The 25,062-nt window shown below is 44.9% G+C and overlaps 2 protein-coding genes and 1 long non-coding RNA gene across 4 annotated transcripts in view; all 3 read right to left on the reverse strand.

Annotated features, from left to right (window-relative positions):
• The window catches only part of LOC123595205, a 22,023-nt gene extending 7,254 nt beyond the window's left edge, over positions 1-14,769 (reverse strand). Inside the window, exon 1 of the long non-coding RNA XR_006711083.1 lies at positions 14,750-14,769. This is a non-coding gene — a long non-coding RNA (uncharacterized LOC123595205). The remainder of the gene's footprint in view (positions 1-14,749) is intronic.
• A 233-nt stretch (positions 14,770-15,002) lies between these two features.
• On the reverse strand, positions 15,003-16,852 carry LOC123595202. 2 transcript variants are annotated; one of them, XM_045472585.1, is made up of 2 exons: positions 15,678-16,852; positions 15,003-15,146 (listed from the first exon to the last, which is right to left on the reverse strand). In XM_045472585.1, the coding sequence occupies exon 1, from the start codon at positions 16,807-16,809 to the stop codon at positions 15,964-15,966; it is 846 nt and encodes a 281-aa protein (XP_045328541.1). In that variant the 5' UTR covers positions 16,810-16,852; the 3' UTR covers positions 15,003-15,146; positions 15,678-15,963. The 2 variants fall into 2 exon arrangements, with proteins under 2 accessions (XP_045328541.1, XP_045328540.1); XM_045472584.1 differs by having other exon boundaries at positions 15,619-16,852.
• A 2-nt stretch (positions 16,853-16,854) lies between these two features.
• Positions 16,855-24,525, reverse strand: LOC123594434 (rhox homeobox family member 2-like). The gene is made up of 4 exons (XM_045471186.1): positions 24,418-24,525; positions 23,861-24,257; positions 21,464-21,509; positions 16,855-17,500 (listed from the first exon to the last, which is right to left on the reverse strand). Exons 1-4 carry the CDS (start codon positions 24,497-24,499, stop codon positions 17,048-17,050), a joined length of 978 nt encoding a protein of 325 aa, XP_045327142.1. The 5' UTR covers positions 24,500-24,525; the 3' UTR covers positions 16,855-17,047.
• Between the last annotated feature and the right edge of the window lie 537 nt (positions 24,526-25,062).

Raw genomic sequence — 25,062 nt, forward strand, 5'->3', positions numbered from 1 at the left:
TAGACATTTGGGCTCTTCCCATACTTTGGCTATTGTCAATAGCACTGCTATAAACATTGGGGTACATGTGCCCCTTCGAATCAGCATACCTGTGTCCTTTGGATAAACACCTAGTAGTGCAATTGCTGGGTCATAGGGTAGTTCTAGTTTTAATTTTTTGTAGAACTTCCATGCTGTTTTCCAGAGTGGCTGCATCAGTTTGCAGTGCAAAAGGTTCCTCTTTCTTCGCATCCTTGCCAACATCTGTTATTGCCTGAGTTAATTTTATTTTAAAAAAATTTTTTTAATGTTTATTTATTTTTGAAGGAGAGAGAGACAGAGTGTGAGTGGGGGAGGGGCAGAGAGAGAGGGAGACAGAATCTGAAGCAGGCTCCAGGCTCCGAGCTGTCAGCACAGAGCCCATCGCGGGGCTCAAACTCACGAACCGCGAGATCATGACCTGAGCCGAAGTCGGACGCTCAACCGACTGAGCCACCCAGGCGCCCCGTGAGTTGTTAATTTTACCCATTCTGACAGTTGTGAAGTGATATCTCATTGTGGTTTTGATTTGTATTTCCCTGATGATGAGTGACGTGGAGCATTTTTCATGTTTTGTTGGCCATCTGGATGTCTTCTTTGGAGAAATGTCTATTTATGTCTTTTGCCCATTTCTTCGCTGGATTATTTGTTTTTTGGGTGTTGAGTTTGATAAGTTCTTTATAGATTTTGGATACTAACCCTTTATCTGATATGTCATTTGCAAATATCTTCTCCCATTCTGTTGGTTGACAGTTTTCTGTAGTTTTGCTGATTGTTTCCTTTGCTGTGCAGAAGCTTTTTAATTGATGAAGTCCCAATAATTCATTTTTGTTTTTGTTTCCTTTGCCTGCAGAGACATGTAGAGTAAGAAGTTGCTGTCGCCGAGGTCAAAGAGGTTGTTGTCTGTTTTCTCCTCTAGGATTTTGATGGCTTCTTGTCTTATGTTTAGGTCTTTCATCCATTTTGAGTTTATTTTTGTGTCTGGTGTAAGAAAGTGGTCCAGGTTCATTCTTCTGCATGTCGCTGTCCAGTTTTCCTGGCGCCATTTGCTGAAGAGACTGTTTTTGTTCCATTGGGTATACTTCCCTGCTTTGTCAAAGATTAGTTGGCCATATGTTTGTGGGTTCATTTCTGGGTTTTCTATTCTGTTCCACTGATCTGTGTGTCTGTTTTTCTGCCAGTACCATGCTGTCTTCATGATTACAGCTTTATAATACAGCTTGAAGTCTAGAATTGTGATGTCTCCAGCTTTGGTTTTCTTTTTCAGGATTGCTTTGGCTATTTGGGGTCTTTTCTGGTTCCATACAAACTTTACAATTGTTTGTTCTAGCTCTGTGAAGAATGCTGGTGTTATTTTCATAGGGATTGCATTGAATATGTAGGTTGCTTTGAGTAGTATTGACATTTTAACAATATTTGTTCTTTCAATCCATGAGCATGGGATGTTTTTCTGTGTTTTTGTGTCTTTTTCAATTTTTTTTCATAAGCCTTCTATAGTTTTCAGTGTATAGATTTTTCACCTCTTTGGTTAGGTCTATTCCTAGGTATTTTGTGGATTTTGGTGTAATTGTAAATGGGATCGATTCCTTGATTTCTCTTTCTGCTGCTTCATTACTGGTATGTAGAAATACAACAGATTTCTGTACATTTTTATATCCTGCAACTATGCTGAATTAATGGATCAGTTCTACCAGTTTTTTGGTGGAGTCTTTTGAGTTTTCCATGAGTATCATGTCGTCTGTGAAGAGTAAAAGTTTGATTTCCTCTTTGCTGATTTGAATATTAGGTGGTTATTTTTATTTTATTTTATTTTATTTTATTGATGTTTATTTTTGAGAGAGATAGAGAGAGAGCAGGAGAAGGGTAGATAGAGAGGGAGACACAGAATCCAAAGCAGGCCCCAGGCTCTGAGCTGTCAGCATAGAGCCCAATGTGGGGTTCGAACCCACTAACTGTGAGATCATGGCCTGAGCCGAAGTCAGACGCTCAATTGACTGAGCCACCCACACACCCCTAGGGAGTTATTTTTAAGAAACAGAAGACTTTAAGAAGTTTTTCTTTTTTGCCTTCCTGCTAACTGCCTAAAAGAATTTAGATAGAGGACCTGTTCCAGGAAGGGAGCTATCACCATACATAACTATATATGATATGAACTAGGTATGGTAGACAAGGAGAAATCTAGCATGGTATGTTTCATTGTTTCTTGATATCCCAGAAAACCTTTTGTTTAACAAACATTTACTCTTCCCTTTCTTCCTGTGACTTGCCTTCCTTCCCTTGAAAACTCCAGATCCCTACCCACTTTCTACTTAGTCCAGCATGACTTACATACCTCATTTTGCCTGTCTATGGAATTGTTCCTGTTTATATGGCTTCCCTGTATTTACATAATTAAATTTGATATTCTCATGTTAATCTGTGTGATGTCAATTAAATATTTAGGCCAGTCAGAAGGACCTTCCAGGATAGAGAAAAAATTTTCCTTCCTAACACAGTATATGATATATGTGCAGGTGTGTTATGTATTACTAAATTTTTTAAAAATTAAAATGAGGGGTGGGGCACCTGGGTGGCTCAGTCAGTTAAACGTCCGACTTCAGCTCGGGTCATGATCTCGCGGTTTGTGAGTTCGAGCCCCTCATTGGGCTCTGTGCTGACAGCTCAGAGCCTGGAGCCTGCTTCAGATTCTGTGGCTTCCTCTCTCTCTGTTCCTTCCCCACTCTCACTCTCTCTCTCTCTCTCTCTCAAAAATAAATAAACATTAAAAAATTAAATTAAAATGAGGGGTGCCTGGCTGCCTTAGTCAGTAGAGCATGGGGTTCTTGACCTCAGGGTTTTGAGTTCAAGCCTCACACTGGGCATGGTATCTGTATGGTATCTATCTACTTTTAAAAAATTAAGATGAAAAAGAAAATTTTACTTATTTTAATAGTATTACACGACCAAAAAAATATAACTAATGCATCTTTATCACTTAAAAAAAACTAGGACACAACTGAAGTTTGTAAAATTATAGACATAATGTATCTCAAGCACCTATCACTGTGCCCAGTGCCTAATACTTCATAAAAGGTAGATCATTGAGCAATATAGGAAAAGCAAAAAGTATTGTTTCTTTCTAGTCCCTTTTCTGTGTGCAACCCAGAATGTTTAAATTTTCAGTTAGGGGGCGCCCGGGTGGCTCAGTCCGTTGAGCATCTGACTCTTGGTTTCTGCTCAGGTCATGATCTCACGGTTCGTGGGTTCGAGCCCCGCATCGGGCTCTCTGCTGACAGTGTGGAGCCTGCTCAGGATTCTTTCCCGCTCTCTCTGCCCCTTCCCCATTTGAGCGCCTGCACTCTCTCTCTCTCTCTCAAAATAAATAAATAAACTTAAAAAATTTTCGGTTAGGATTCTCTTAAAACTGAGATTTAACCTCCAGCTTTCATGCATTCTATATGGTATCTAACGCATAATACTTGTGTAAACATTGATATTGATGTTGGTATAGAACAGGAACAACAACGACCACAAAATAACCACAGGCACAACCAGAAACAGTTTTTGAAATGTCTATTACAAGGAGATTGTAGTGGTCAACTCAAATAAAGTGTCGCATGTCCACCCTTAAATGAAACCAAATAACATCTGTAAGAGTATGACTGCTCCTTATGTACACATCAGTGTCACAGCTGACATCAGTATCTGCAAGTGAGAAAACAAAATCGTGTATCATGATCTTTTGTGCCATCTGACTTTAAGTTTATTTATTTATTTTGAGAGAGAGAGCATGCATGGGAGGGGCAGAGAGAGAGGGAGAGGGAGAGGGAGAGAATCCTAAGCAGCCTCCACACTGTCAGTGTAGAGCCCCACACGGGGCTCGAACCCACGAACCATGAGATCATGACCTGAACCAAAATCAAGAGTCAGACATTTAACCGACCGAGCCTCCCAGGTGCCCCTATGCAATCTAACTTTTGATCTCATGATGACCTTAAAAATATCTGCCCTGTGTGACTGCATTCACTTCATCATATAGGGCAGAGTTTACAGAAGGAAGCAGGTAGCCTTCCAGTCTAGAGGAATACTTTATATTGTGCCATCCCGATGATAAGGCAATGACCTTTAACTGTTAAGGGAAAGGTGTATAAACTTCATGTACTGCAATCTCTAGTGTTGATTAAGTGCTTCACAGGCCTAATTTAGTTGACTGTTAAGGGGACTGTCTCTGTAAAGGAAGACAAATTAGGTGCCATGGAGATGATATTACTAAGTCTACTTCTGAATCTATTGATGCCTGTCTATTTCTCTCAACTTTTCTTATAGCAGCTCTGACTGATGTGGTCCAGTCAATACGTGATATGCTCTTTTTTATAAGTTTTCTAAGGTTCATCCAAATTGTAGCATATATCAGTAATTTATTTGTTTGTTTATTTGTTAGTTTAACTCAGCTCTACACCCGGTGTGGGGCTTAAACCCATGACTCGGAGACCAAGACTCACATGCTCCACCGAGTGAGCCAGCCAGACACCCTGATATGTCATCTGCTCTTAAAGCCTGTTGAAATGCTACTTGGAAACCATGCCATTCATTTGGTTTCATTTACTATCTTTAACATAATGGTATAGCTCAAAAATCCAAAATATAATATATTCAGTGAAAAGAATCACGGAAATCCCCTGCCCCACATGTACCCAATTACTACCCAGTGTATTATTTATGCAAGCATAAATATAAAAACACAAGGCGCCTGCATGGCTCAGTTGATTAAGTGTCCAACTTCAGCTCAGATCATGATCTCATGGTTCATGAGTTCAAGCCCCACATCAGGCTCTCTGCTGTCGGCGCAGAGCCCACTTTGGGTCCTCTGTTTCCCTCTCTGCCCCGACCCTGTGTGCATACGCTGCACGCTCTCTCAAAAATAAATAAAATAAACATTATAAAATACAAAAACACGTTCTTGTGTCTTCCCTTTGTTACACAAAGGTAGAATTTTACAATGTTCTTCACCTTTATGCCATTTGGTTAGAAAAATGGTTTGTATAACAACAAAGAGTTTCTTTTTAACGTTTATTTATTTTTGAGACCGAGAGAGACAGAGCATGAACGGGGGAGGGGCAGAGAGAGAGGGAGACACAGAATCCAAAGCGGGCTCCAGGCTCCGAGCCATCAGCCCAGAGCCATCAGCCCAGAGCCTGACGCGGGGCTCGAACTCACGGACCGCGAGATCAGGACCTGAGCCAAAGTCAGACGCTTAAACGACCGAGCCACTTGGGCGCCCCAAGAGTTTCTTTGTTTTGTTTTTTTTTAAGTTTATTTATTTTGAGAGGAAGAGAGAGTGCAAGAGGGGAAGAGGCAGAGAGAGGGAGAGAGAGAATTCCCCAGATGTGGGGCTCGAACCAACAAACTGTGAGGTCATGACCTGAGCCAAAATCAAGACGGTTAACCCACTGAGCCACCTAGGCACCCCACAAGGAGTTTCTTTGTATGGATAGAAGAGACCTATATCCTAATTTTGGTGATGGTTACATGCATTTACACATGTGATAAAATTTCATAGAGCTGTACAGCACAAATGAAAAACAAGAACCAACCAAACGAAACCCCCCAAACAATTAAAAAGTATATGTGAAAACAGGTTAAATCCAAATATGTTCAGAATTGGAGTTACTACAGTGGGTATGAATCTGAAATGACTTTTCACCTGGGTCGCATTAGTGAATGTCTGGAGATATTTTTGGTTATCACAACTGAGGGAGGGTATGAAAACTACTCCTTGAAGAAAGTTTTTCTGACGTGAAGGAGAGATGTTGGGAAGTTGCCAGAAGGAGAATGCAAAGTCCAGAGGAATTTTTTTTTAGTATTAAAGAATTTTTTTTAAGTTTATTTATTTGGGGGGGAGGGGCAGAGAGAGAGGGAGGGAATCCCAAGCAGGCCCCGCACTCTCAGCGCGCAGAGCCCCGACGTGGGGCTCAAACTCGAGAACTGTGAGATCAGGACCTTAGCTGAAATCACCAGAGCCGCCCCGGCCCCCCTAGTGTTAAAGAAATTTGAATATGACTAATGTGGAGAAGGGAACTCCAGGGCTCCATCCCACCCCCCAGAGCAACTACTGAGCTGGCAAAAGCTGTCAGAATCCATTTCCGGTGAATGTTGGAATTCAGCTAAAAACTCACAACAACCTCATAAGGTTTGGTGTAAAAAGAATCCACTGCTTTGTGGTGTGGGGGCTCAAGGAGGGCCACCCCAAGATATGCCACAGTGAATAAACAGCCAGTGCAGGAACAACACTCTGATCCCCCTTTGTCTCCAGAAAGTGGGGAATAAATCTCCCATGTGAAAGGTAGAGAAACATCTTTAACATCAGAGACAGGGAAGTCAGGGCCCAAGAAGTCTATGTAAACAAACCTTGTAACTTTGACTAATTTACTACCCCAGCCCAAATTTTGTTTGGAATTCCTTACTAACTGAAGTTCCCAAACAGAAGTTTTCTTTGTCCTGTTGATCCCTCACAAATGTATCATTTCTTTGTGTGAACAGTATAAATGCTACCTGCCTTGATCATTTCTTTTAAGTTTGTTTATTTTTGAGAGAGAGAGAGAGTGCGAGGGAGGGGCAGAGAGAGGGGGAGACACAGAATCTGAAGCAGGCTCCAAGCTCCGAGCTGTCAGCACAGAGCCCGACGCGGGGCTTGAACCCACGAACCGTGAGATCATGACCTGAGCCGAAGTCCAATGCTCAACCGACTGAGCCGCCCAGGTGCCCTTGCCTTGATCATTTCTTAGGTCCTGCATCTTTGAGGCCTCCATACGTATGAATTAAACTTGATTTTCTCTTGTTAATCTGTCTCATGTCAATTTAATTCTTAAGACTGCCCAGAAGAATTTGGAAGTCTAGAGGCAAATTTTTCCTCCCCGACAGTGGTAAGAGAACACTTTGGTGTTTCAAGCTGTCTGCCTACCATCCCTCACACCCCAGACTTGCAGTGGCCTTGAGGATGGGAGGCCCGCACTCCTGGTACTAGAGGGAGCAGTATGGACCTTATTCTCAAAGGATTGTGGTTCCGGGTCTTCTCCACTCTGCCGGCTCCCTCAAGGACTGGCATGGGGTTTTGCCTTTGTTTTGTCTGACTAGGAGCGAACCCTGGGCCGAGGCTGCTTGCTCAAAGCGTTTAAAGGCACAAGCACTGGCCACAGCATCCTGGGGCAAGAGACAACAGTCAGGACAAGCAACAGACAACTGAAAAGAGTGGGAAACACAAGCTTGAGAAAATAAGATGGAAGAACAAAGGCTTTGAAAAGATCTCAGGTATACAGAGGAATCAAGAAGGTCATGTGCTAGCCGCATGCTCAGAAACAGCTGAGAGGACCACAAGCTTTCACTTCCGGATGGCTCTCAGGCTCTGTGCAAGCAGGAAGTAAGAGAGAAGGCAGACTTGTGAATAGTCTGGCTAAGCATTGAAGAAAAGCATAGCACAGACGCGATCCCCAAACACTGGGAGAGTATTACGTCTCCTTTTTCTTTTTTCGTCTTGCTTTTTTGAAGTAGAGTTGGCATATGATATTATATTAGCTTCAGGAGTACAACACAGTGATTCAACTTTATATACGTTACGAAATGCTCATGACTGTGAGTGTAGTTAACAGCTGTCACCGCATAAAATTATCACATGATTATTGCCTGTATCCCCTGTGATGTACTTCTCATCACCCTGAATTACTTGTTTAATCACTGGAAACACGTACCTTTTATTTATTTATTTTTTAAATACTTATTTTGGAGAGAGAGAGACAGGCAGAGAGAGAGGGAGACAGAGGATCAAAGCAGGCTTTACACTGTCAGCGCAGAGCCTGATGCAGAACTCAAACTCACAAACTGAGATCATGACCTGAGCTGAAGTTAGACACTTAACTGACTGAGCCACCCAGGCCCCCCAGAAACCTGTACCTTTTAATCCCCTTCTCCCATTTTGTCTATCTCCCCATCTTCCTCCCCTCTGGCAACCACCAGTTTGTTCTGTTTCTGCGTTTTTTTTGTGTGTGTTGTCTGTTTTGTTTAAGATTCCACCTATAAGTGAAATCACACAGTTATTTGTCTTTGGGTGTCTGACTTACTTAATTTAGCATAATATCCCCTAGGTCCATCCATGTTGTCACAAATGGCAAGATTTTATTCTTTATCTTTTAGATTTTTTTTTAACATTTATTTACTTTTGAGAGACAGAGAGAGACAGAGCATGAGCAGGGGAGGGGCAGAGAGAGAGGGAGACACAGAATCCAAAGCAGGCTCCAGGCTCTGAGCTGTCAGCACAGCGTCCGTCGTGGGGCTTGAACTCATAAACTGCAAGATCATGACCTGAGCTGAAGTCAGACACTTAACCAACTGAGCCACCAGGCACCCCTATTTTTTTTTTTTTTAGAAGCGAGGCAAGATTTTATTCACGGCTGGGCCAAACCTGATCTCCTGATCTTAAGGAGAAAAGTGCAGAGAATGGCCCCCTATTTTTTTAAGTTCATTTTATTTATTTATTTTGAAAGAGAGAGAGAGCATGAGTGGGTAAGGGGCAGAGAGAGAGAGGGGGAGAGAGAGAGAGAGAAAGAGAGAGAGAGAGAGAGACAGAGAGAATTCCAGGCAGGCTCCATACCTGTCAGTGCAGAGCCTGACATGGGGCTCAAACCCACGAACCATGAGATCATGACCTGAGCATAAGATGGACGCTTTTAACCAACTGAGCCACTCAGGTGACCCAGCAAGATTTTATTCTTTATATGGCTGAGGAATATTCCAGTGTGTGTGTGTGTGTGTGTGTGTGTGTGTGTGTGCGCGCGCGCGCGCGTGTGTGTATCACATCTTCTTTATCTATTCATCTATTGATGGGCACTTAGGTTATTTCCATATCTTGGCTATTAAAAGTAATGTAGTCAAATGCTCTACCCCTGAGCTATACCCCCAAATGCTACAATAAATATAGGAGTGCATATATCTTTTCAAATTAGTGTTTTTGTTTTCTTCAGCTAAATATCCAGGAGTGGAATTACTGGCTTGTAGGGTATTCTATTTTTAATTTTTAAAATTTTATTCATTCATTCACTCCATTCATTCATTCATTCATTCATTTATTTATTTATTTTGAGAGAGAGAGAGACAGAGTGTGAGCTGGGGAGGGGTAGAGAGAGAGGCAGACACAGAATCCGAAGCAGGCTCCAGGCTCTGAGCTGTCAGCACAGAGTCCGATGCGGGGCTTGAACTCATGAACCATAAGATCATGACCTGAGCTGAAGTTGGGCACTCAACCAACTGAGCCACCCAGGAGCCCCTCTATTTTTAATTTTTAGAGGAAACTGCACACTGTTTCCCATAGTGACTGTCCCAATTTACATTCCCACCAACAATGCTCAAGGGTTCCCTTTTCTCCACATCCTCACTAACACTTCTTATCTCTTGTCTTTTTGATATTAGCCATTCTGACTGGTGTGAGGTGATTTAGATTTGAATTTCCCTGATGATTAGTGATGTTTCATGTGTCTGCTGGCCATCTGTACGTCTTCTCTGGAAAAATGTCTAATTAGGTCCCCTGCTCATTTAATATTTTGATTGTGTCGTTTTTGGGTTTTTTTTTTTTTCGGTATTGAGTAGTAGGAGTTACTTATAAATTTTGGATATTAATCCCTTATCAAAGATATCATTTGCAAGTATTTTTCTCCTATTCTTTTTTTCAATATTTAATTTTGAGAGAGAGAGAGAGAGACAAAGAAAGTGAGCGGGGGAGGGGCAGAGAGGGAGACAGAGGATACGAAGCAGGCTCTCTACAGACAGCAGAGAGTCTGATGTGGGGCTTGAACTCACAAACTGAGATCATAACCTGAGCCAAAGTTGGATGCTCTCCTATTCACTAGGTTGCCTTTTTGTTTTGTTGATCTTTATTCATTTTGAATCCAGGAATTGATGGTAAGTATTTCAAAACACTTGCTGGCCACTAAGCTAATGGAATGTAGATTTGAGTGGCTCTAAGTGACAAAGAATGCAGGTGTTATGGAAAACAGTACAGAGGTTCCTCAAAAAATTAAAAATAGAAATACCATATGATTTAGTAAGTCCACTACTGGGTATTTACCCAATGAAAACAAAATACTAATTTGAAAAGATATATGTATTCCTATGTTTGCTGCAGCATTATTTACAATATCCAAGATACAGAAGCAATGTAAGTGTCCATCAATAGATGAATGGGTAAAGAAGATGCCATACACACACACACACACACACACACACACACACAGCATGGAATATTATTCAAACCATAAAAAAGAATGAAATCTTGCCATTTGCAACAACATAGATGGACCCAGAACATATTACGTTAAGTGAAATACATCAGACAGAGGAAAGACAAATACCATGTGATTTTACTTATATATGGAATCCAAAAAACAACAAATCAGAAACAGAGTCATAAACACAGAGAACGAACTGGTGGTTGCCAGAAGGCTGGGGGTGGGGGGGGGGGACATGTGCAAAATAGGTGAATGGGGATTAAGAAGTACAAATTTCCAGTTATAAAATAAATGAGTCGGGGCACCTTGCTGGCTCAGTTGGTAAAGAATGTGACTTTTGGGGCGCCTGGGTGGCGCAGTCGGTTAAGCGTCCGACTTCAGCCAGGTCACGATCTCGCGGTCCGTGAGTTCGAGCCCCGCGTCGGGCTCTGGGCTGATGGCTCAGAGCCTGGAGCCTGTTTCCGATTCTGTGTCTCCCTCTCTCTCTGCCCCTCCCCCGTTCATGCTCTGTCTCTCTCCGTCCCAAAAATAAATAAACGTTGAAAAAAAAAAATTAAAAAAAAAAAAAAAAAGAATGTGACTTTTGAGCTTGAGGTCATGGGTTTGAGCCCCACATCTGGGGTCGAGTTTACTTAAAAATAAATAAATAAAATAAATGAGTCATGGAGATGAAAAGTACTGCGTAGGGAATATAGTCCATCATATTATAATAATTTTGTATGATGGCAGATGATATCTACACTTATTGTGGTGAGCATTTCATGTTGTATATAATTGTCAAATCACTAAGTTGTACAACTGAAACTAATATAATATTGCATGTCAAATATAGCGAAATTTTACTTATTTTCTTTGTATTTATTTTTATTTTTTAATACTGAAATTAAAAACAAAAAACTAACACAGGGGCGCCTGGGTGGCACAGTTGGTTAGGCGTCCGACTTCAGCCAGGTCACGATCTCGCGGTCCGTGAGTTCGAGCCCCGCATCGGGCTCTGTGCTGATGGCTCAGAGCCTGGAGCCTGCTTCCGATTCTGTGTCTCCCTCTCTCTCTGCCCCTCCCCTGTTCATGCTCTGTCTCTCTCTGTCTCAAAAATAAATAAATGTTAAAAAAAAAAATTAAAAAAAAAAAAACTAACACAGATATTGCAAAAAATAGCTTAGGAAGTCACTAAATAAGCCAACCACAGCAGCCCAAACAATTAGGAACAACAAACCTAGAAGAGGGGAGAAAATGTGTCTTCCAAAGTTGTCACATTCTAATATTCAGAGCTTCTGGTTTTTAACAAGAAATACAAGGAACAAGAATCCTAAAATCATATGGAATTATAAGGGAATATAATAAGCCAAAATAATCTTTAAAAAGAAAATAAAAGTTGTAGGACCCTGACGTCTAAATTTCAAAACTTACTACAAAACTACACTAATCAAAACAGCATTGTACTGGCATAAGGACAGTCATACAGATCAATGGAATAGACTCGAGGAACCAGAAACCATAAATAAACCCATACACCAATGGTCAATCGATTGTGGATAAAGGTGCCAAGATAATTCAACTGGGAAATAATTGTTCAGGAAATGATGGACAACTAGATAGCTATATGCAAAAGAATTAAGTTGGAAATATACCTCATATCATATACCAAAACTAACTGAAAATGGACAAAATACCTAAATATGAGTTAAAATTTAAAAACTCTCATATGTATAGTTATATAAAACTCTCTCTCTCTCTCTCTCTCTATATATATATATATCCCACTATATATAGAGAGACAGAGTATATATATATATATATGTGTGTGTGTGTGTGTGTGTGTGTGTGTATATATATATATATATATATATATATATATATATATAGTGGGATATATACGGGGGGGAGGGAGAGAGAGAGGGAGAGAGAGAGGAAGAAGGAGTCATAAAACTATAAAACTCCTTTTCTTCAGGAGAAAACAGGGAAAAACTCATGATCTTGGATTTGGCAATGGATTCTTTTTTTTTTAATGTTTCTTTATTTTTGAGAGAGAGAGAGCATGAGCATGGGAGGGCAGAAAAAGTGGGAGACACAGAACCCAAAGTAGGCTCCAGGTTCTGAGCTGTCAGCACAGAGCCCAAAGCATGGCTCAAACCCACGAACCATAAGATCATGACCTGAGCTGAAGTCAGATGTTTAGCTGGCTGAGCCACTCAGGTGCCCCAGCAATGGATTCTTCAGTATCACACCAAAGCATAATAGCAACAAAAGAAAAATTACATAAATCGGATTTCATCAAAATTAAGAACTTCGTGCATCAAATGACACTATTAAGATAGTGAAAAGACAACCAACACAATGAGATAAAATATTTATAAGTCATATATCTGATAAGAGTATAGTTTCCAGGGGCGCCTGGGTGGCTCAGTCCGTTAAGTGTCCAACTCTTGATTTCAGCTCAGGTCACGATCTCATGGTTTGTGAGATCCGGCCCCTCGTCTCTGCACTGACAGTACGGAGCCTGCTTGGGATTCTCTCTCTCCCTCTCTGTCTCTGTCCCTCCCCTTCTCTCTCTCAAATCAATAAACTTAAGAAAAAAACCCTTAAAAATGAGTAGTTTCCAGGATATATAAAGAATCCTTACAACTCAGCAGTGAAAAAATAAACCACCAAATTAAATGATTAGATGTTTTTTTTTTTCCCAAGAATATGTACAAATGGCCAACAAGCATGACAAGATGCTCAATATCATTAGTCGTTAGGGAAATGTAAATCAAAGCCACAACGAGATACCATCTCACATCCACTAGGATGTCTATAATTTAAAAAATGGGATATAATAAGTGTTGGTGAGGATGTGAAGAAACAGGAACCCCCGCACATGGCAAGTGGGAACGTAAAATGGTACAGTTGTTACATGTGACAGTTCCTCGAAAATTCAAACATAAAATTGCCTTGTGACCCAGCAATTCCAATTCTATGTATATACGTTAAAGAATCGAAAATGGGTACTCAAACAAATAATCGTACATGAATGTAGATAGAAGCACTATTTACAACAGCCAAAAGGCGGAAATAACCCAAATTTCCATCCACTGAGGAATGGATAAACAAAATGTGGCGTATTCACATAATGGACTATTATTCAACTCAAAACAGGAATGAAGTACTAATACTTGCTACAAACTGGATGAACCTCAAAAACATTACGCTAAGTGAAAGAAGTCAGACACAGAAGGTCATATATTTTATGATTCCATAAATATTAAATATCCAGAAGAGGCAAATTCATAGAGACAGGAAGCAGACTAGAAGTTGCCAGGGGCTGGAGGAGGGAGGAATTGGGGGAATGATGGCCAAATGAATAAGGGGTTTCATTTTGGGGTGATGAATAAGCTTGGAAACTAGATGGTGGTCATGGTGGCAGAATATTGTGAATTGGGGCGCTTGAGTGGCTCAGTCGGTTGAGTGTCCGACCGGGCTCAGGTCATGATTTCACGGTTCGAGTTCGAACCCCACTGTCAATGCAGAGCCCGCTTTACATCTCTGTCCTCCTCTCTCTGTCTCTACCTCTCCCCTGCTCATGTGCTCTCTCTCTCTCTCTCTCTCTCTCTCAAAAATAAATAAACATTGAAAAAAAAGGGAACATTGCGGATGCACTAAATGCCACTGAATCGTACACTTTAAAGTGGGTACTTTTGTTATTTGAATTTTACCACGACTTTTAAAAAAGATGTAAGGGAAAAATAATCCTTATGGAAAGACTGTGATAAAGGGCACAAGTGGCCGAAGATGTGGGACAAGGCATCAGTTTGAAGCTCATAGGCCTCTTGTATGTACTATGCTCCCCCAATTCAATCCCACTCTCCTGAAAATCTAGATTGTTGTCTGGGCACATACTGATGAAACGGGCAATAATAGAATGAACATTGAAAAAGAAAGCCTGAAGGTATAAAGGGTCAAAATCTAAAAGTAGGTCATGAATCCCTTTGTATTTTTTGTTCTTCCTGAAATTGGTTTCAAAATTTGAATTGTGGGAGGCTTGATGGTATTTTTTCCCCCTGTGGATAAATAAGGTCTAATATCCAGATTTCAAGATCAGGTAGAGCTTAAAACCATATGCTACTTTTGGCCTTAAGTTTTTTACACTGAAATGAATGCAGATACTGCCAAGTAAGACTTTGAATGAGCGCTGAAAACGTGACCTGTGTCAAGGCACCATTCCATCTAAGGTCTCATGGTAGTTCAATCCCTCAGGATAGTGATGAGGACCCATGAAGCCAGATATTACAATTATAAACAGCCAGTTTGATTATCGAATCACTACCTTGTGCACCAGAGACGAATACAAGATTGTACATCAACTAACCTTTAAGAGTAATACTTTTTTTAAAGAAATTAAATTAAAAATACCCAGTTATCCTCTGGCATCTGACACTATTAAAATACGCAAAAAAGGATAATAAAAAGAATACATTGATCTCCATCAAGGAACATACCTGGAAGTAGATTCACAAATTGCTATTGAGGGGCGCCTGGGTGGCGCAGTCGGTTGGGCGACCGACTTCAGCCAGGTCACGATCTCGCGGTCCGTGAGTTCGAGCCCCGCGTCGGGCTCTGGGCTGATGGCTCAGAGCCTGGAGCCTGCTTCCGATTCTGTGTCTCTCTCTCTCTCTGCCCCTCCCCCGTTCATGCTGTGTCTCTCTCTGTCCCAAAAATAGATAAACGTTGAAAAAAAAATTAAAAAAAAATTGCTATTGAGACTGCAGATCTAGACAGTAGCCCAGTGAGTCTGGAATCCTCCCACCTGAGAAGATGGCTAATCCTTCTTGACAGGAATGCAGGGATTATGCAGTAACCTTAGCAAGGCGGGCTGAAGAGGTGGTTATTCAAGCTCTAAAAAGTGAAATGAATGTTATGGTTAAAAGTTTCCCATTGACTTGCTATCTGAAACTAAACAAAAAACTGGGGGGGGGGGATGCTTATCTGTTTTCCCTCAAACCCGCTTTTTAATTTCATAGCCACTGGATTCTATTCAGGTTCTAAATAGTCCTTCATGGTCCTTGGCTTATCAAATTCAAAAAGAAAACTGTCCTGGCATAAGATATTTTAACACTTTAATTTACTGTTTAGCCTTGTCCCTTGGCACGTGAACAGACTGTTAAGTGTTAAACAGTCTCACGTGAGCCTTGCGTTTGATAACACGTAAAGTGAACCGACAAAATTTTCATGGAAGAGGTGATTTTATAGTTGTGTACATTTAATATATACGATACAAAGATCTGACTATTGTAATTACTGATTTGGACCACAGATCATGTGTAGTAAAAACGTTTCATACTGTTAAAGAAAAAAAATTGCTATTTACACGCAAGGATCCTGGGGTCAGAAACGACGATGGTGCCCAGACTGTTCCTGCAAACACACCTGCCCGGGGAGATGTAGGATGGGCTTGCGGAGCCTGGGTGGAGGGCCCACGGCTACAGACCCAGGCCGTCCAGGTCCCGGCAGGGAAGAAGAAGGTGAGTCACGGCGGCGGCTACGCAGACAGCCTGCAGCTTCTCAGCGCTGGGGGAGGGGCGGGGGGCGGGGGACCAGCCTCGATGGGAGCCTACGCTTCCGCCAACCCGAGGCCACGGCCTGGAACCATCGCCACCGCGGGGGGGGGGGGTGGCCCCCGATATCAGATCCGGGAGATCTGCGACGCCCCGGCTCACAGACCCCGCTGCGGCGCCACAACCCAAACCTGGGGGACGGGGGGAGACATTTTGGGTGCACCGCTAAAACTCGTCCCCGGAGCCGGGGTCGTCCTGGCAACGAGAAGGGCTGTGTGTGCCAGTGTAAACAACCCGATCGGGCACCAGGTACACGGTCTGGGTTCCGCAGGAGCCCCTCCGCCACCCCAAGTCCGAGGGGACAAAGACCCAGGTCCTTTCTCAGCTGCGGACTTGAAATGACCGCACGCGAGGACGGCGGGCCATAGGAAGGATTTCGCGGAAAGGTGCCGGGCAGCTGCGAGCTGGGGGCCGAGCGATGCCGGGCCCTGCACCCCTGGGGAGTGGGGGACAGGGGAGAGAGAGCGAGCCCAGCGCCGGCCTGGAAGGGGGTCTCGCCTCGCGGTGCCTCCGCAGGCGCCGGACCCTCCCGCTGGAAGGCCGCGCGGCCCGGTCTGGTCCGCCCGCGGGGCAGGCGCCGGACGCAACTTGGAGAGCACCAGATGCACACCCGGCTGCCGCTTCTCCGGGAGCTGTGAGTAGCCCCTTCCGAGTTTCCCTGCCAGTGCTCGGTTGTGCCCCAGCTCCTCGGGGCGACTGGGGCCCAGCCCCGCCCGGAAGCCCGCCGGTCCCTCCTTAGGGTCTGACGCCACCCGGTCCTGCACCTCTGCGGGGTCGGGCTTGCGCGCGGGGTGGGAGGACTGGGTGGCCGAGGAGAGGGTGGGTCTCTGTAACCCTGCCCCGGGCACGTGGGCACCTTCGGGGATGTGCCCGGCCTGCCGATGGTGGCTCAGGGACAGTACTGCGTGAGAGCAGGTGTCCTCGCCTTTCCCTATGAATGGCATTGCCCATGCAACTGACTGACCCCACACCACACGCAAAAACAATTGTAGAGAATTCACAACTTTATTGAAAATGTAAAAAGTGCCCTAAAATAGAGGGTCAGTGAATTTGATTTCTCTTTAATACATTCAGCACACATTGAATGAACTATTCTTTATGGCGACAGATACAGAAACTTGAATCTGGCTCAAAAACACCTCGGAAAAAAACTGTCACAGATCCCATGCTTTGGGAAAAGGATTAAAGAAGAGCTATGGGTGGTGGTACCACACCAGGATGGGCCATAGGAGGAAAGCCATAGCGAGGGAAAGGTGGAGGGCGGCCAGAGGGAGGGACAGGTAGAGGGCAGCCAGAGGGAGGGAAAGGTGGAGGACAGCCATAGGGAGGGAAAGGTAGAGGGCAGCCAGAGGGAGGGAAAGGTGGAGGGCAGCCAGAGGGAGGGAAAGCTTGAGAGAACCAAGGTTGAGGAGGCAGGAACATAGGAGGAAAGGGTGGCATGGGCGGGCGAGGTGGCCCCGGCATCACTGGCCCCTGAAAAATCCACACAGAATTCAGCTGCTGAATGAAGATGCCACGGTAGGATTGACCCATGTTAATGATGGGAGGGGGGACCGTGGCCATGGGAGGCATGTTTCTGAGCCTCAGTGCCCTCCGCTGTCTTCTCAACTTGGCCCTCCTATTCTTAAACCAAACCTTCAATCAGAGAGAAAAAAGGATCGTTTTAGTATGTTGAGCATTGAATGTCATACATGAAAAAAAAAAAAAAAAAAACCGGCAGGCTACTCTCTACACCCTCAGGGTTTTAAACTGCACCAGGGAAGCTACTTCCTTGTTGCTAAATTATCCTAGGAAAGTTACCACCGAGGGGTCTCCCTTCAGCTCACCCTCAGACGGCACCCACTATGTGCCAGGCTGTGGCTTGGCTTATTGCTTTCACTCTGTCCTCCCACCTTGCGTATTATTTTTCCCCACCCTGACAAACAGGTGTAGCTGAGGAATGGCACTCCGTCCCTGCTGTTACTCTTACACGTGCTGGGCTGTGTCCTGACAGCTGGCCCTCAGCTGTCCAGCTGCCACTGACTCCTAATCACGAGGCTAGTGTCACCCTGCTTGTGGGGAAGCTCAGCATAAAGTCCTGCTGGGGCGACAACCCCCAGTTTGCAAAGCCCGTCTTCAGTGTGCAGTAAATAATCCATAGACACGTGTGGGATTTTGAAACCAAAGGTTTCTTTGAAGGATGACTAAAGGGTCATTCATTTTCTGAAACCTCTTCGTAGTTGAAGGATGGTACTGTGAGCGAGGCTTGGGCTTGGAGGGCCCAGGAGCCTGTGGCTTGTCTTGCTGGGACACAAGTTAAGCTGAAGCACCGGACAGCACCTGGATGTTTTACACTTCGGGGGCAACGAAGGTTTAGCCTGACTAGGACCACATTTACTCAAGTTCTCAAAATCTCTGCCCAGCCAACAGTTCGGGGGCAAAGAGGCACACCACCGTTGTCCACTCTGCACCGTCCACCCTGCCCCACTCTCCAGCCTTCCCTGGGCTCAGCACCTGGTCAGCGCCCTCTGCTCTGGCTACAGTTCCAGGACCCTGGACAGGAGCCACTGCTGCCCAGCAGGGCAGGGCCCCCTAAGTCCCTCTCCTCAACCAGGAGAGCCCCATCCCATCCCTCCTTCTCCTTTCTTGTTTGAGTCGAAGCATAGCTGACAATACAATATTATAGTAGTTTCAGGTGGACAGCACAGTGATTCGTCATTCCTCTACCTTACAAAATGCTCACCACGATCAGTGTAATCACCATCATCACCATACAAAGTCATTGCTGTATTTTGACTATATTCCTTCTGCTGTACTTTTCAGCCCCGGGACTGATTTACTACATGACTGGAACTTGGCGCCTCCTAATCCACTTCACTTATTTTGCCCGTCCCTCTCCCCCTACCCCGCAACCTCCAGTCTCCTCTGTATTACAGTCTGCTTCTGTTCTGTCTGTTCGGTAAGATTCCACACATAAGTGAAATCATATGGTATTCTTAAGGCAACAAGGCGAAACTGACACTTTAGGAAGACAGCTAAGCATGTGGGAGAGGAGTCACAAAATGGCTCCTGCCGCCTATCTGCCAGCTATGAACAGTACAAAAAACAAAACAAAACAAAACAAAACACCTGTCCTTTGGACTCCACTGTCCTTTCCACATCGTATTAATGGAATTCCTTTGTATTTAATATTTGTAGACATTCCCAGTTGGCAAAGGTTACTTGAGACTAAGGGCCTCTACTCTCTCTGTTGCCTCATTTTCCCTCTCCCAGCTTAGTAGTTACTTGGTCTTTCTGCTGCTTGAATATGAAAGGTCTAAAGAAACCAGTGCTGGGAGCTCCTTTTGGGGGATCCAAGTTTACCAGAGGCCAAGTGTACACAAGTGCAAAGCAGCCTAACTGAGGTGGGTTATCAAAACAACTCTTAACTGTATTCGCAAAATAGTCGAGGGGACACCCATTAAAATGTTCTTCACACAAACGCCTTATGTTCTCAGTTATATGTGGAATCTGAAAAAAAGCTCAACAAACTCATGGAGCAACATCGGATCTGTGAGTGCTAGAAGGGTGGGTGGAGGAAGGGCCTAGAGTCGGTCAGAAGGTAAAAATTGCCACTTTTGAGATAAATACGTACCAGGAAGATAATGTAACGTGACGACTAGACTTAACACTGCCACGTGGTATGTATGGCAGTTAAGAGATTCAATTTTCTTTTTCTTTTTTTTTTTTTCAACGTTTATTTATTTTTGGGACAGAGAGAGACAGAGCATGAACGGGGGAGGGGCAGAGAGAGAGGGAAACACAGAATCAGAAACAGGCTCCAGGCTCTGAGCCATCAGCCCAGAGCCCGACGCGGGGCCCGAACTCACGGACCGCGAGATCGTGACCTGGCTGAAGTCGGACGCCCAACCGACTGCGCCACCCAGGCGCCCCAAGAGATTCAATTTTCTTAACGTTTGTTTATTTTTGAGAGAGAGCGCGAGCAGGCGAGGCCGGAGAGGCAGACAGAGAGGGAGACAGAGGATCCCAAGAGGGCTCCACGCTGACAGCAGCAAGCTGGGAGCCCCCTTCCTGCTCTTGTGCCCCCTGTCTCTCCCTCTCTCAAAATAAATAAGTACACTTAAAAACAGAAAAAGAAGACCAAACTCTCAGGTGTTAGACATTCCTCGAAGGACCATTCGCTAATGCGTTTGGTACTCTCACAAATTGGAACGTGAGTGATGTCCCCAAATAATTCTCCCCTTACCCTCCACCTCGTTAGACTGGCTTCCCCCTTTGTTGAATTGATGCAACCTTGTTTGAAATTGTGGTTTGAGTTTATTTTGTCTTGGGCAGATTTCAAAGGTTGCGACTCCCCCCTCCCACGTCTACCATAATGCACAATCTACTCTTTAACTATGTTTTCAGGCTGACAGATCAAAGAATTCTGGGAAATTAAAGTGGAGGCCTGCCACTCTCCACACCCCTTTACCAAACACTTAAAAGCAACAGCTCCAAATTGGAATTAATTAAATTTAAAAATGTTGAAATAAAATAATTTTTTAATTAAAAAATAAAACTGCCTTACTCCAAATCCTAGAGTAACAAATCATAGATGTTAAAAAACAAACAAAACACAAAACAAAACAAAAGGAAACCAACAACAGGAGACCCAGGCACTTTAACTAAAAGCAGTAAGCAGTGAAAATAAAAAACATTTTTGAAATTTTTAAATAAAATTTAAAAAATAAATCAAACGAATTTTATAATTAAAAAATAAAATTGCTTTAGTCTGGATCCTAGAGCAAAAGATCATATTCTAAAGGAAAACCACCACATAGGGCGCCTGGGTGGCTCAGTTGGTTAAGCGTCCAGCTCTTGATTTCTGCTCAGGTCATTATCTCAGGGTTCGGGAAATTAAGTCCCCATGTCAGGCTCTGTGCTAACAGCTCAGCACCTGCTTGGTCTTCTCTCTCTGCCCCTCTCCTGCTCGCACAGACTCTCTCTCTCTCTCTCTCTCTCTCTCAACTTAAAAAAGGAATATACGTGCAATATACTACATATTTTTTATATGTACGTTTATATATTAAGTGTATTTCTACTTTAGATAAATATAAGCATTATTCTATGAATTAAATGTATTGTATATCTTATATAATTTATATTTACTACATCACACACATATTTTTATATTTATAATATATATAAAATACATATATAGTTATATTAGCACGTAAATATATATTGCACATAAAAATCAGTATACTATACATGTGACATATAATTATAAAAATATGTGTATTATAAGTCTACTTTAGTGACCTATGAAGGTACATACAGTAAGGTGTAGCTTAGACAAAGGTGTATATATATGTGTGTGCAAGGGATACTATACTATACCAATTTTTTCATTCCTTTAGGAAATCATGTTCCCTCTGGTAATGGGCAATTTCCAAAACCTGGGCTTTATGTATCCCACCCTCTCCTCCGCAAGACCCAAAAGCTCAACACTTATTTCCCAAATCTAAAAAAGGCAACGAAAACACAGAAACGTGAGAAAGTCTGTGACCAAGGTGCCCCAAATCCTGAAACATGTTTAAAATGGCTCCCAGCGAAATTGTGTTTTTCGGGTTTACTGACCTGCACTCTGGCTACAGGCACATTCATGAATCTCGAAAGTTCCAGGCTGAGGGGAGAAAAATCGCAAGGATCAGTATATGGAGTTGGCGGTGAGTTAAAATATAGGATTTTTCACTCATCGTTTGAAAAATTGTTTTTGGGGAGATGTCAGTGACATTTTATGAACCAGTTTCTGCACTAGGAAAAGTCACGCCATTTCAGGATTTACAGTGAGGTTCAGTTGACAAAGAATTTAAGGGAAGCCAAGTCTTGGTGGGTAAAGGAGGCACAGTCCCCAAGAACACGTGACATTCTTTTTTTAATTTTTTTTTCAACGTTTATTTATTTTTGGGACAGAGAGAGACAGAGCATGAACGGGGGAGGGGCAGAGAGAGAGGGAGACACAGAATCGGAAACAGGCTCCAGGCTCTGAGCCATCAGCCCAGAGCCTGATGCGGGGCTCGAACTCACAGACCGCGAGATCGTGACCTGGCTGAAGTCGGACGCTTGACCGACTGCGCCACCCAGGCGCCCCGTGGAACACGTGACATTCTAATTCAGTTTCTTTTAGTGTTATCAACACCAAAATGAAAAAGAATCTGACTGAGGAACTATCTGTGGGGACTTTCAGTCATTGCTCTTACCCAATTTATGGGTTAAATTAGAGCCCTAAGGGGCGCCTGGGTGGCTCAGTTGGTTGAGTGTCCGACTTCGGCTCAGGTCATGATCTCGCGGTCCGTGAGTTCCAGCCCCGTGTCCGGCTCTATGCTGACAGCTCAGAGCCCGGAGCCTGTTTCAGATTCTGTGTCTCCCTCTCTCTCTGACCCTCCCCCGTTCATGCTCTGTCTCTCTCTGTCTCAAAAATAAATCAACTTTAAAAAATTTTTTAATAAAAAAATAATGATAAATTAGAGCCCTAAAACAACATGTGTTCTCTCTCTGTCTCTGTCTCTCCCCTCCCCTCCCATCCTGTCCCCTCTCCCATCTCTCTTTATCTATCAGTAATGAACCCAGTTAAGAGTACATGCCCACCAGAGGCTAAAGGATGGCACAAACTGCTGTTTATTCCTTGGTCGTGCTTTGTTACATTTTTCTATCACTAACTTCCCCCCTGCCATCCACCATCCACCCCCCAACACACACACACACACACACACACACACACACACACACACTCCCCCCCCCCACCCCCGCCCCCACTATTCTGTAAGGGGTAGCTTGAGGCTTCCTTTGAGGGCAGTTTTTCCGTCGGCACGATTTAATTTTAATTTTTTTTTCAATTTTATTATTTTTTCTTTTCTTTTTTTTAAATGTGTATTTATAGTTGAGACAGCGCCACGCGCAAGCGTGGAAGGGGTGAACAGGGAGGGAGACAGAATCCAAAGCATTTCAGGCAAAGTCAGAGGTGGGGCTGGAATCCCAGAACGCTGAGAGATCTCTCGACCTGACGAAGTGGGACGCTCTACCACTGAGCCACCCAGGCGCCCGATTTACGGTTTTCTTAAGTAGGCTACGGGTCCAAAATGGGGCTCGAACTCACGACTCGAGATCAAAATTCATATGCTCTACGGACTGAGCCAGCCGCGCCCCTTTTCTTCTTCTTTAAATTTTAATTTATTTTTAAAGACCTCTAGCAAAGTTTAAGGGAATGCAGAACATTCACTACTCGAGACCGTTTTCCGGCGCACTATTTAAAAATATCCAAATCAGGGCAGGGCCGACTGGCGGGTTCGGTTGCAGGAGCCTGTGACTCTGGACGTCAAGGGTCATGAGTTCCAGCCCCACGTTGGGTGTATTTAAAATACATAAATTGGGATTACTTTAGTGAGTTGGGATTACCTCAAATACGTAAATAATTTAAAAATAACACTAAAATTTAAAAATAACACTAAAAACCGGTGCAGAAATAATCCACGACGAGCAGATTTATCACCATTTTAAGCAAAGGCGGGATCCTACTAGCCCGTTTGCTCCCGCGTCTCAGACTTCTCGCCCCCCCCCCCCCCCCCCCCCGCTTCTAGTAGGACTTTCTAGGACTTTCTTCTATTAGCCGCAGCGGACAGTTTCCCGGCTCCAGATGTTCCACTCCACCTGAACGTCCCGCTTGGTCCCCACCCGCAGAGCCCTCAGCTCCCGCCTAAACCAAGGGAGGCGCGGGACCGGCAGCCTCGAGGGCCCGGTAGGTTTTACTTCAGCCACGAGGAGAGAGACACGTGACAAGCCTCCGCGCCGCCACCCCCCCCCCCCCACTCGCCGCCATCCCGTTCCCGCCGTCGCTCCCCCCGCCAGTCTCCGCCGCGGTCTCCCCCCGCCACAGACCCACCCCGTTCTTCCCGCCCCCCCCCCGCGCCGTCCCCACCAACCCCAGCCACTCCCCCCGAACCCGGTCACCCGCGCCCAGCGCAGCGGCCCACTTACCGCGTGGTGGGGCTGGGATAGCGGGTGTTCTGGAACAAGCTCTCCAGCTGGCGCATCTGCTGGGGGGTGAACTTGATGAGGCGACCCACCGGCCACCTCCCTCCCCGAGCGGGACCCAGAGCCGCGGCCGGGGGCAACTGCCCCTCCGGCCTTGGCTCCTCCGGCTTCGGCTCCTCCGGCTTCACATCGCGGGTTTCGCGACCCGCGGGCGACGGATATCCAGCGCCCACATCGCCGGCCCCCTCCTCGCCGTCACCGTCACCATGGTTGTCGTCCCCATGGCTGTCTCCTGCCTTCTTGATTTGTATGCCTGCCGCCCGCTGCTGTGGTGCGAACTCTGACCCTGCTTCCTCAGCCGCTTGGTCTCTGGTAAGCGACATCCGCACTTGCTTGCTTTCTGCAAAAGAAGAAATCCAGAGACAGATATCAGCATCAGAGCCCGGGCTGTGGGGAGGAGACCAGGGCAGGCATTTGAGGGGTGGCCAGACCGCTCCCCTCGCCCAGGGACCCTTCATTTCTGGGACGTGGCGAAGACGCTTGTCCCGACGGGCACAGACCACGCAGCTCTTCGCGGTCCTCGTCGACTCCCAGGCTGGGGAAGCCCGTGACTTCGCGCTTGAATTGGTTGAGAGGATCCATAGTATCCCTCTGCCGTCCTGTGTGGATCTGCGTCTGGATCTGCTGGATCGCCGGGTCACACACGAAGCGGTGGCTACGCTGCCGTGCCGTCGAGTTCAGCTACCCAGCGTCCGGCTAGGCGCTTTATATATACCACCCTTTAGTGGGGGTTGGGCTCGCCGAGGTGCGCATGCGGCTGGGCTTGGGCACCAAGTGGGCGGGTGCTCCTGCCAAGAGGGCTGGGGTGGGGAGCACTTGCTCTAAGGCATCGGAGGGGACTATGGGTAAGCAGAGCTGGCGGCTTCGGTTGTAACTTAGCTCGTGTCCCCCACACTGGCGGCATGTCTCCCCCACTCCCGAGCAAGGGGCTGTGCGGCATTGTGTTTGCCTATTTCCGTAGGGTGAGAGACAGACCTCACCCTAGGTCGAGACCTGGCAGAAATGTTGGGACAATCTCTCTTGGGCCAGCCCCACCCCCCACCCCCCAACCTCTGGACCTAGCAGCCGGTACAAAGCAGGGAATAGTCATCAAAGGAATGTGATCAGCTCTGAGGTGGCACACTCTGAGTTTTTTCAGCGAGATG

Source organism: Leopardus geoffroyi, chromosome X, assembly GCF_018350155.1.
Source record: "Leopardus geoffroyi isolate Oge1 chromosome X, O.geoffroyi_Oge1_pat1.0, whole genome shotgun sequence".
Lineage (NCBI taxonomy): Eukaryota > Metazoa > Chordata > Mammalia > Carnivora > Felidae > Leopardus > Leopardus geoffroyi.